Source organism: Drosophila pseudoobscura, chromosome X, assembly GCF_009870125.1.
Source record: "Drosophila pseudoobscura strain MV-25-SWS-2005 chromosome X, UCI_Dpse_MV25, whole genome shotgun sequence".
Lineage (NCBI taxonomy): Eukaryota > Metazoa > Arthropoda > Insecta > Diptera > Drosophilidae > Drosophila > Drosophila pseudoobscura.
Window position 1 is genome coordinate 13,995,869 of NC_046683.1, and position 12,434 is coordinate 14,008,302.

Genomic DNA, 12,434 nt, shown 5'->3' on the forward strand with positions numbered 1-12,434 from the left:
TTGCACCCGATCACCCGGTCATCTGATCATCCCAAGCTTTAATTGAGCGATCGAAATGGACTTTCCCTGCTCCCATTCTCATTCTCGTTTTCATTCTCGTTCTCATTCCAATTCCCATTGCCATTCCCATTGCAATTAATAGTAGATCTTTCCTCGTGGAACTGGAACCCATCCCCCCTGCTGCGGTCAGCGTTCACGCCTTCCTTCGACCTTCTGCTGCTGTGGAATCAATTAAGTCTTTGATTAATATGCATAAAAGTTTTGATTTGCTAGGCATTTAATTGAAATCAAGAAGCTCCTGAGCGGTAGAAGTGGTAGAGCGGTAGAAAGAGAAACTGAATGACGAGAGCGATACCCTAGAAATGGTATGAGAGTGACATATACATATATACATATATATGATTTAACATGATTCAATCGTGAAATTGTAATTAAATCTACTTAGCCGAGAACTGCTACAGATGGTTTATTATGTTTATACTTGTATTTATTATATATATCTAAAATATATCGATTATATCTATAGATCTATTATACCTTGAGATATTTAAGCCTTCGGTACTTACTCGTCGATAGAGATTCAACGAAGACTAAACCATCGAGATCAACACATTAACATTGGCACTTCTATTCGTTTTCAAGGCGACGGAAACAGCTTGAGACGACTTTGTATAACTGGGAGGGGAGGACATCGGGCCACAGCGGTGCCTCCTCTCAACTATGATGCCTTCTGATTTTGGCGCCTTCAATTAAAGCGGCAGCCGTTGATGAGGATGCCACTTGGGGCAATGCGGTTCCTGCTGCTGCTGCTTTTTGTGTGTAATTATTAATGAGGCCGCTTCACCCGCTATCAGCTGGATGCAATGCCTCAGCATCAGCATCATCATCATCATCATCAACATCCTCGTCACTAGGATCGCTTAATGGCCGCTTAGTTCAGACAAAAGCGCAGTCGTTTGACGATTTCGAGCGCCACAGGATGCCCTGCAACTTAATTCATCATGAAGGGCCAAACGAGGTCCAGCTACAGCTCCAGGGAATGCAAATATCCCCAATCTCGAGAGCAAAACTCATGCGAAACGGAAGCCACAAATGGCAGCGTGAAATTAAAGCGTCTAACATGAAATTAGCCCCGTTTATTTGGTCGGATTTATTGCATTTGAATAACCAGATTGCTTAGGGATCGCGATCGCCTAATGATAGGCCCACGATCAAACCACGAAAGGGATCGTGCCCAGGCAGGCAGGACTATCACAATATTTGTTTTGGGCTACAGCTACAGCGAAAATTTCTATAATTTGCATGCGCCGATGCGGTTTCTTCTTTTTTCGGGCTATGTAAATCATGTTGGATCCAGATCCAGCCTAAGCTCATACTTGAGCTCGGGATCGGATAGGATCTGAACCGCAAATTAGCCACACGTACGACCCGTACGAACATCCCATTCGCGCAACTTGGTTTCTCGTTAAGCCAGCGCTGGACAGGTGGACAACAGGACAGGGACAGGGACAGGGACAGGGACTTGGCTCCCTTAATGTTTCTCAATAAATATTTCAGACAGTCGGAGTCGGAGAGTCCAGTTCCTCGTGGTGGATGCCACCGTCTGGCGTGTTAATAGAGCAAGTGTTGTTTTGCTCACTTTCGGCGTTAAGTGTTTCGCGCACACTGCCGTCCTGTCTCCAGTCCATCCCCAGTCCCCAGAGGAGCCGTGGTCCGTCCGAAATCAAAAAGCAAATAAATGTTGTCTTGTCTTGTTGTCTCGCGAGCCCCTCTTCTGTTTGTTTTTCGAAAGTTTTGGAACCCAGTGCGCCGCCACGCCCTCTCGTATGGAACAGCAGTGGAATAAATCATTGCTTCGGTGCTGGGTGTTTTTATACCCACTATTTGTTGTTGGTTTTCCGGCTGAGCCGGGATGTGGCCACACTAGTAATTACGTGGGAATTCGCATTACTATAGACTGACTGGTGTGCGGTGTGTGGTTGTGGGGGGTGTTGCTGGTATACATTTTGCATACGCCCCCAAAATCAGCAATAAGTCTTGCAGCAAAGAATTACCCTTCGTTCGTCCGCCCGAAAGTATGCAGCCCCCGTAAAAGTATGCAATACAAATCGTATCATCAGTTGAGCGTGGCGCCATCCAGTGGCAGGCAGCGGAAGCTGAGCGCATTGGGGGTACCGCTACAGTCAGAACAAATGTACATACATATTTTCAATAATGTTGACTGCCTTACAAGCGTTTCATTTATTTTAAAATACCGTCTTCTAGGGTACAAGATTGCACCGACCCTCAAATGGTACGCTTCCTCATGGTACAATGGATCGTAACAGATGCAAGGCCTTGTAAGAAGCCACACCCTTGCGTTCGCGGCGATTGAGAGAAGGGCTGGACTGTTTAGTAGTAAATAAAATTCTTTTGAAATAAACGACATTATTAGGTATCATTAAGTATCATAAGCTATTCACTCACCAACGTCTATATTCTATTTCTTTCTTCTTTAAGAAGGGGATTTCGGAATTATTCTACATTGTCGTACTCTTCGTTGGATACCTACGTTTCGATTCGCCCTCCGGAAAACAATCATCAGCAATGATGTGCCAAATGTAAATCTATTAATCAACTGTAATTTATTATTGAGAGCAATCTGACCAGCCCTTATAATGAAAATTCATTGACTCCTCTCGACTTGGCTTTGGAGTGCGACTGAGGCTGTGAACAGCGAGCGTTGGGTCAGAACTTGGACAGCATTGGCTCTTACGGAGTGCTGCCCCAAATGCCCATGCCTTCAGAGTGCCACCACACTTTACCGCTGGTTTACAGCTGGGATATCCTTTCTGCTCCTCTTTCCTTCCTTGTGGCCAACAATACGCTCTCTCCTGAGCTCCTCTCCTACGCTCCAGCCACTCCTGCTGATCCTGCATCCACTATCATTAGCCGTGCGACCATTAGCCGTGTTCGGGACATGTGGATGCCACAGAATCTGGACACAGGGTGATACGTCGGGAACGCCTATTTGTGGCGGTTTCACCCATTACTCTTTGTTAATAGGTTATAAGAAATGATTCTGAAAGCGGATCTTAATGTACATATGTATGTACATTCATGCATATTTTCGCATTGCTGACATTAGTTGAGAGCTCAAGGTGTGATGCATGCGACACAGAACCATCGTCTTATTCTTGACGAGTTGTTTATATCACTAATGGAAGTCATTCCTACTTTCACGGAAGCAAAAAGAAACCGAAAACTTGGCCCAAAGCAGCCAAATGAATAAATAAAAAAAAAATAAATTTATTTTTTGCTTAGATTACAAACTACAAGTAAATGGAAATCGTATTTCAGTGTCTATTACATCAAGTGAAGGTATCATACGAGTGTACGAGTATTTGTGGTGTGGCCTTAAGAATTCCGTTTGTTTTGTTCTTTAAATATCCTACAGCAATCGAGTAGGTAGCCCCAGCTCGACGGCGAGTCACCCTACACCCAGTTGGGGAGCCTGACGGCCTAGCCCTGGTGCTGGTGGTGCCACCAGCCCGACTGTCGGGCATTTACGTAGGTCTTGAGACCCCCGCCGACCTGGGACTGTGTCGGCTGGAGGGTGGGGAAGAGATGGGGCCCGCTGGTTTCGTAGTTGAGGCCGTTGTGCTGATTGAACACGTACGCCTTGGGCACCTCGATGCCGGCCGGGCCGACCGAGTTCGTCGACACACTCACGCTGGACACCACCTGGCCAGGACCGCCGGGACTGGCGCCTAGGGACGGCAGATAGCTGCGGCTGGGCGGCGAGGGGCCCCAGCTCGTCTGTGGCTTCTGGGGGAGGACTGGGCGATACTGGTTGGTGTAGAGCGGTGGTCCGACGGCGGACAGACCGGGACGGGGGCCGGGACCCACCTGCTTCGGAATTGAGACCGTATTGGGGGGACCGTAGGCGTTGTTCCGCAGGTCGCAGACGGTGTTTTCGATGAGCGTTGCCAGCGGGGCCGTGTAAATCCGGAAGTTGATGTCCGAGTAGTCCAGATCGGAGAGCAGGAACACTGGCATCCGGTCAGACAGCACCCACACGTTCTTGTTCTCATCGATCTTCACGTCGGCGGGGAAGACAAGGCCCACATCGTCACGGTCCACAATGCCATGAAACTGTGGCGAGTAGGGCATCGATGAGTGCCAGCAGCCAACGGCGTTCTGGTCGATCAGATTGAATAGCTCCACGCCGTCATCGCTCATCACCCGGGAGGTGGTATGGGCATTGGGACCGCGCTCGTCCAAGGCCACAAAGTCGTGGTAGCTGTCCTCGATGCGGGTCTCGTCCCGCAGGATCCGGGTCGATACGGCGAACTGGCGATGACTGGCCAGGGGACTGAAGTAGAGGGTGCGGTAGCCGTCCGAGCGGATCGGAGTCAGCGACATGCCGAAAATGCCCTCCTCGCCCCACTGGAAGTTTATTCCTGCCACGTTGAAGTCGCCGCGCAGGGGGTCCGGGAAGAAGTAAGAGTGAGCCGAGAAGCGCCACGACTTGTTCAGCTCCCAGGAGTACGAGATCAGGCCGTAGCCCAGCTCGTCCGCAAAGTAGGCGTAGGCATCGTCACAGTTCTTGCCAATGTCGACGGCAATGTTGGCTATGAAGGTGTTCGGATTGGTGTCCGCCGCGGGCAGCTCGTAGCGTCGGATGCGGGTGTTGGTGGTCAGATCGAAGACGTTTACCGCATACGGGCAGGGATTGGTGGTGGTGTTGCCGATGCCCACGGTGCCCGTGTCCAGGACCCACAGACGGCCGCACTCGTCCACCTTGATGCGGTAGGCGGTGGTGATGCTGTTCGCGCAGTCCCCGGCCGTATTCGCCCGCCAGTCCGGATACGGAATCAGTTCTGGGGAGCCCGTCACACTGTGGTCCATGTTGATGTAGGTCAGCGTGGCCGGAATGCCTGGAAAGAGAGGAAGGTAGGGCGTTAGAAGGCGAGCACCGATATCTGCATGGCGCGATTCGATTGGCTCATATTCGTGCCACATGCTGCAGGTTGCGTGCAATTTCCGATGTCATTAGCCACACTGAGACTGAGGCAACCAGCCCCAAAGCTGACATCATCGTCGTCGTCATAGTCATCGTCAGCGATTTCCGCTCCAATTGCATTCGGGCACTTGAGCACTTGCTCTTCTATCTCTTGGCCAACATGCGGCCACTTAGCCAAACCAGACTGGTCTCGTCTGTCGGCAGTCTGGCAGCTAACAGTAGCGGGCGTGCGCCTCCAGACCCCACCCAGCCCCCATCCCCCAGGCAATCCATCAGTTGTTTACGATCAGAGATACATGACAGTGGCTTTCCGCCTGGTCACCGCCTTTCAATTCGTATTTATCCAAGTCAATTTACGCTGCCAGGGCAGTCGAGAGACCAGTGGATAACTCATTAGCCTCAAGTTGGATCGGGCAAATCTTCACTCCTACACTGCGCCAAAATCTAGTGGCCAGAATCTAGTTTTGAAAGCAGCTTTCGAGAGATTTGCCTGCGACAAAATACTACAACCTAACGACATGAAAATGGCAGGCTAGCCGCGGGGGTCCCCTGGCTTTACATTGCATTGCTGATCAATCATTTTCATGCTCGTAGCAGTTGCATGATTAAGTGACTTCATTGGCCACGTTTTCTTAGCTGAATTATTAAGCACGTGACGATTAGTTGGACTATCTTAAAAACTAAACGAGTTTATCTCTGATAGAAATTATGGCTGGGATCCGATCTTTAATGCTCTATTGCAGCATTTCTATACATCTGTTTTGTGGACATTATCATGATTATAACATATCATTTAGGAAAACCTGCCTGATTTTCTTTTGAATGAACGAGGGATAATCCTATGCTTATATTTATACTCCTGTTCCATAACACATTTCGGGACATTCGTGAAATGATTCGCTGTACAAATATCCCAAAGCCAAACGGACACATTCGAAACGAATGACTCGAACAGAGAAGAGACAATTAGATGTGGCCACTGGTACTTCTAAATAATGTTCTTGAGGAGAACTAACCAAATACGCCTCTTTGGGATTCCAGAAAAGTTACCTTTAGAAAGTACTTTCAATTAATTGGCAGTCTAATTGATATAGATTAATAAATTAAGAAATATATACGCTTCAGAAGGATTCCAATCGATTGGGATTGGGCAAGTAAACTCCATTTAATAATTGCCTCCACTAGATCTTCCGACATTCCTGACAACCACCACTGACAATACACTCTAATCCAATTCAATCCAATCCAATGACCCGCTGTGCTCGCACACCTATTGACAACTTTAATGCTGATGAATGAATTAGCGCGGTCCATAAGAAATACCCCAATGGTCCACACATCATCTCTTAATTACAACCTGCCTCCCATGTTCAGCTGCTGACGTGGACCCGGTCAACTCGCCTCTGCCTGGCCTGGCCTGGCCTGGCCAATGAATTCCGCTGATAGACGAGTCTTGGAGTGGGGCCCCGCACATAACGAGAGTCGTTGTCAGTGCAATTAATGCCAGCAATTTTCTGTCTGTATATTTTGCAGTTTCATTTTCGTTTCAGTGTATGCGCGGCATTCTCAGTCCCATTTCGATTTCGACTTCAATTTAAATTTCAGATTCGACTTCAATTGGTAATCTTGTCGCATTGCTAGTATGCCCAACCTATTGCCCAAGTCCGAGTAAGAGGTTCATTAGATATGTGGGAACTGCAGCTGGAACTGAGACCGAAACGCACAGATAACTGTCAGCCAAGATTTGATCTTGACTGGTATTGAGAATTGATCTTGCAGCCAATTGACTGACTCTTTTCGATTGACAATTGCATTTCTCCTCCCTCTCACTCGTGGAATGCCCTTGCGTGGGCCACTTTGCATAGCTGAAGCGAAGCTGAAGTGGTCTCAAAGGCATCGCTATTAGCCATAAGCCATCACTCATAACTGTCAACTGCAGGTGGCTGGCCCCACCTGCTGTTTACTGTTGGCTGTTTGTTGTTGGCTGCGCTTTCTGCTCTGGCTATGGCTACCGCTGATTTTGTTTGGCTAATTGATCTGCTTTTGTGGGCCGATGCCGATCCATTGGAGCGTGCCACAAATATTTCTCTTTACCATAATTTCTGTGTACTTTTGATTGCTATTATTTATTTGCTTATTTGGCCTTCTGTTGGGCACTTTTTGGGCATTCGAATGATTTTTTTGTTTTTTTTTTTGTTTTGCATTCTCGCCCTCAAGGCTGGGCCAGAATGCCGGGCTTACATAATGAGAGAAAGATACGTACCCCGGGACTGAGGTCACATTTTTTCGATTTCCCCAAGGGTTTTGGCAACTTTTGGCAACCCATCATAATCCCCTTGTCTCTCTGAGCAGAACAATACGATCCTATTTCGATGTTTATTTTAGTTTGAATGACTCGAGTGTCGACGACGGCTTTTGTGTAACTCTCACTTTGATTGAACTGAAAGCTAATCATTGGTTAATGGCATAATGCCATAATATTTTTATTGTATTTGGATTAGGTTTCCATTTGTAACAGCCTGCGTTGTGGCTCTGGCTGGGGCTGGGGCTGACCCTGAAGAAGCCTTCACAATTGCCAGATATAATACCCCCACATACAATATAAAATATACTCGAATATACGCGTATGGCTATGGTCATATAATACCAATGCCGCCGCGTGTCTTGGCTTCGGCTTCAGCTTCAGTTTGGGCTTTACAACGTTTAATTGTTGAAAATGTAAATGCAACACATGAATGCGCTCCGAGTATTAACCGGATCTCGGAGAGGTCAAACTAAGGTTAACAAAAGTATGACAACTCGGGTGCCGGAAATCGATTTGTGAATGGGATACACAATGGGCATTGCTCTTGGGATGGGCGGAAGAACGGACAGAAGATTCCAGAAGATCCTCCCACCTGTAGAGGAGTATATTTCGAAGATACTGTTATCGATCACTGGATAGAGATAGATAATATAGAAAAGGAAAATATATTTTTTGCCTAAAGATAATGAACTGTGAATAATTTGCAATGGAGATAATAGGATATCAGGATAATAATAGAGATCTTTTAAAGCGCGAAAAGATTTGTATAGCATTGACTTCTTTATCGACAAGGGTCAGGGGAAAAATTCTGTAACTGAATTGAAAGATGATTAAAATAATAGACGTTTTAAATGTACATATTTCTGCCATCTAGGATATCGATAATAGTACTATATACCTGCAAATATTTCACAGATTTCTACCAAAACTATATGTCCAGAAGACCATTCATGGGACATAATACTTGGACCTGAGCCAACGGACGGACTCGTTCAATTACTTAAGTAAGTTTCCCTATAAGAGACATTCCTAAATGAGAGGGGGGTCTCTCTCTCTATCTCTCAATCGCTCGGTGCAAGTCAATTAGTCACACAATTTAACACATGATTTGTAAGTGCTAATGATGCCCAAAACTGCATCGAGAGTAGCAGATGCATTTCCATAGTAGTGGGGCTGGTACTTACCATCTCGCCAGCGAGGAACGGTGACAAACAGGCGATTGCCAAAGTGCTCGACTCCGACGGGCAGGGCGTTCTGGGGAATATAGTCGCCGCTGGCCATGGCCTGCTCCTTGAGCCTGGCGTTCGGGAAGGCAAAGTCCAGCTGGTTCCAGCTGTAGCGCTCCTGCAGCTTGTAGGCGGCCTGCGTCGGGGTCACCATTGTGACGGCGACCAGTAGGAGCGAAAGCGCCGTCAAAGCTCCTATTCCTCCTTTGTCCTGGACGTGCATGGTGTCGGAGGAGCTGGATAACCCTTGGTTTTAAATCACAAATCAACACTGGGGAACACGCAAAAGAGTTGGATGGCGAACCAAACAAAAAAAAAGCCTGAGTTCTGTATGAAGTGTTTGAATAGTTGGATAGAGTTCTTGTGTCTTAATCCTCTTCTGTGGACCGTGGCGCGCTTACGACTGTTGGCCATAATATGTCGGCCACGTTTTATATGAAGTTTTTTTGTTTCATCGGCATCGTCACAACACACGAGACGGTTGGATAGACGAAGGCGCCAACGCGTGGCCGCCTCTTCGGCACTAGCGCTAGCATTTCGCAGTGGTTCGTTGTGGTTCGTTTAGTGGTTCGCCGTGTGGTTCGTGCCACGAGCTTCGCTTCGGGGATTGTGCGTCGCTGGCTCCGCAAGATGGGGGGCTTTGTCTTCCATGATTGATTTTCACGCATTTTTAGCGGCCGCTTGAGTTCCGTTTAATAAATATCGAGACCCACAACCGCCCCAAACGAGCCCCGAACACCTTTCGCCGTGAGCTCTCTAAGCAGTTTGCGATTTTTTGTATAATTTTGAATTTTTTTGGAATTGAATTGCTTGGCCAGGTTTCGATTGTATTGAATGATTCACGATCCATTATCGAGGGTCAAATGTGGTTGCTTTCCGCTTTTAGAAGCCCGATAATTGCTTCTGGGCCTGCTCAATGGGCCTTGCACCAGATGGCACCCAGAAGAGCTGGCCATCGAGGAAGAGATTACAGGTGAATGGCTGGACTTTAGGGTAATGCTCTAATGGGTCCAACGCCAAAAGGCGCACGAATGCGAATTTGCGAATGTGCGAATGCATATGTAAATGCGGTCAAGACAGCCGAAGGTGTTGGCATAACTCTCGAGTCAATGCACCTGGGCCAGAGCCCATAGCCAGAGCCAGTGCCAGAGCCAGACCCCAGCCACGCATTATGCACATGCCAAGGAGAGCTGAGGGAGGGAAAGGGGGAGCATTAGTTAGCCAATATGTAGCCGATCTGTACTGGAACCACAGCCAGCGACTTTCCGACTGCCATGGCAGTCTTTCGTAAGTGCCAGTGCCTAGCACTAATCTGAAATCATAAGTGTCTCGAGACCAGTTAAAGCCGTTCAACTTGATCCTGTGGCACCGTTCTGCTGGTGATTGGTGACGGCAATGCGGTGCAGACACCTACTCAACCACCTCTAGCCACAAGCCACCGAGCCACCCTTAGAGCCCGCCTGCCCCACATAATTACAACTAATGTGGCCTGCAGTGCGCCCCACTCGGCATAACCTGTGCGTGTTATTAATTAATATCATGTTAATGCTGCAGCTGTGTCTCTGAATGTTGCCGCTGTCGCTGCCGCTGCTGCTGCTGCTGCTACTGCTGTGCTTCTGGATGTTGCATAACCCTCGGCCGCCTGTCGAGTCTGTAACGTACCACACGTGGCACAACCTGTGCGTGTTATCAATCAACTGCATACTGCTGTTGTGACTGTTAATGTTGCTGTGGATGTTGCTGCGGTGTCTGTTAATTTTCCTGCCGCATCTGTGGAGGCTGCTGCTGTGTCTGTTAATGCCGCTGCAGTGTATGTTAATGTTGCTGTGGATGCTGCTGCTCTGTCTGTTGCACAACCCATGGCCGCCTGCCGCCTACCGCTTGTGGTGAGAGCAGAGCGCTCTTCAGCAAAATTGCAATTAATAAGCCAGTCGACGTCAAACCTAGATATGGACAGAAATTGCACTTGTATCGATCAACTATGATTTATTAGTACAATATTAGTACACATACGTTATATTTATTTGGCCAAAGAGTGTTGCCCGTCCCTCCTGTCCGTTCGTCCGTTGTCCGTTGTCCGTTCAGTGTCCGATTCGATCGCATTATAAATTTTTCTATTGGCGTACACAATTTTCCCAATAATTTAAACGAGTTTTTCCAGCACGAAATCAAACAAAACAACATTATCGAGTGGTCGTCGACTAAGTGGCCAAATGTTGCCACGGATCCGCACACACTCTTTGGCATAATTGCCACACGCTCCAAACTTATGCAACATCTGCGGCAGCTGCAGCAACAGCACCAGCAACAGCAGCAGCAACAGCATCAACAAAGCTAAGGATAAAGCCAATCGGGGCGGAAAACAAAAACACATAATGACATTGCCCGCTCTTGGTCTCCCCTTATGGACATCATTTGAACATTTTTCTATATTTACTTTTATTTTCCATTTTCGAAGGTGGTTTTTTCTTTGTTTTTCCTTCATTTTTATCTCCATCTGGGGTTCGACCGAGGAAACCTGTTGCCCAACTTCCCGTAACCTTAGCTCCGACATCATTTTCCATTGATTTCAAGTTCAATGTCTGGGGCCGGGGCTTTATTTTCAGCCGCTGAACATTTGCCAGATTTATTCGGGCAACAACTGCATTCGAAACCCTGCTTTCGAGTTTCCTGCTTACGAGTACACGAGTGTGCCACCCAAGCACATCACCTGTCCCCAATGAACACACGGACAATATTTGGTATGACAACGAGTCGGATTAAAGCTATTGCTGGCGCTTTGGTTCGTTAGATTACCTCAGACATAATTTGCTTGCTACTGCTGCAGCTACTGCCAGTGCACTTGTCACGCAAGGAGTTGTAGAGGAAGCTGGGATGATGTCATGTACGGGGGTTACACCATCGCGGGGCCACCAGCCAGAAGCTGGAGCTGAATCGGAGGAGCTCTGGATAGCATCTGAATAGCATTTGGTGGAGTGCATAAATCAGCCTTGTTTCATTCGAAATTTACGATCGTGTCGCGCATAGGATACGCATAGGATACGGCTGCACAGCGCATAAACTCTGCGAGATACGCGATGTGGCAATCGACTGGTAATCGATTAATAATCGCCTGATTTGCCGAGGTGACGATGTTTCCGACAGGTGCACAACAATGTCTGATATACAGCGAGTGTGGACGATAATTCGATTTGTACATTACTTTATTGATATGCAAATAAACAAGTTCGGGCGAGTGCGCAGGCGCAGGAAAACCCCATTAGTTAACAGGCAAAATTTACTAGTTCAGGTTCAGTAAAAACTCATTAGCTAATGGACAAGTTAATTATGATTGTTTGGTTCGCTTGATTAAATTTCGATGTACCTTTGGGACCCCCTGAGAAGCTACAGCTACAATTCGACCATTCTGTTGGAATGATACAAGTCCCAAAAAGATATCGATGTTCCTTGTTATCTATACTCGATTCCGATGAATACATATCTATAGTATGTAAGTAAATGGATTGATTCATAGTTATTGTTGTTAGCCATTGTTTTGCTTACAAATTTCTTTTCATTACTTTGCCTAGGACAAACTTTGCCCTTCAAATGAGTACTTCAGATGAATTGTGGAATGTTATATTTGATCTATCATTTATCTATATAAATCTAAATATGCTTGTACTACTGCTTCCAAGTACTCTTTCTTGAAAAAACTTCCTCCATGCCATTCTTGTAACATTGTGTCCAAAAACAGCTCAAATGAAATGAGATAACATCAAAACTAGCGAATTGTTTGGTTTCGGAATCAACATTCCAGTGGAACCAACATCATCTGCGAATGTAATGTTATACATAGGTGCTACAATTTTTAACCACAACCACAAGCACAACCACAACCGCAATAAACTATTTCACT

The 12,434-nt window shown here is 46.9% G+C and overlaps 1 protein-coding gene across 1 annotated transcript; it reads right to left on the reverse strand.

Moving 5' to 3' along the window:
- Positions 1-3,268: 3,268 nt before the first annotated feature.
- Positions 3,269-8,973, reverse strand: y (L-dopachrome tautomerase yellow). Its single transcript, XM_001354747.4, has 2 exons — positions 8,495-8,973; positions 3,269-4,919 (listed from the first exon to the last, which is right to left on the reverse strand). Exons 1-2 carry the CDS (start codon positions 8,757-8,759, stop codon positions 3,502-3,504), a joined length of 1,683 nt encoding a protein of 560 aa, XP_001354783.2. The 5' UTR covers positions 8,760-8,973; the 3' UTR covers positions 3,269-3,501.
- Between the last annotated feature and the right edge of the window lie 3,461 nt (positions 8,974-12,434).

Excerpts from the sequence above, each read along its gene's own strand:
- y (XM_001354747.4), bottom strand. The coding sequence starts at position 8,759 with ATGCACGTCCAGGACAAAGGAGGAATAGGAGCTTTGACGGCGCTTTCG. Across the intron at positions 4,920-8,494 it reads CGTTCCTCGCTGGCGAGATG|GCATTCCGGCCACGCTGACC; the intron begins GTAAGTACCAGC and ends CTCTCTTTCCAG.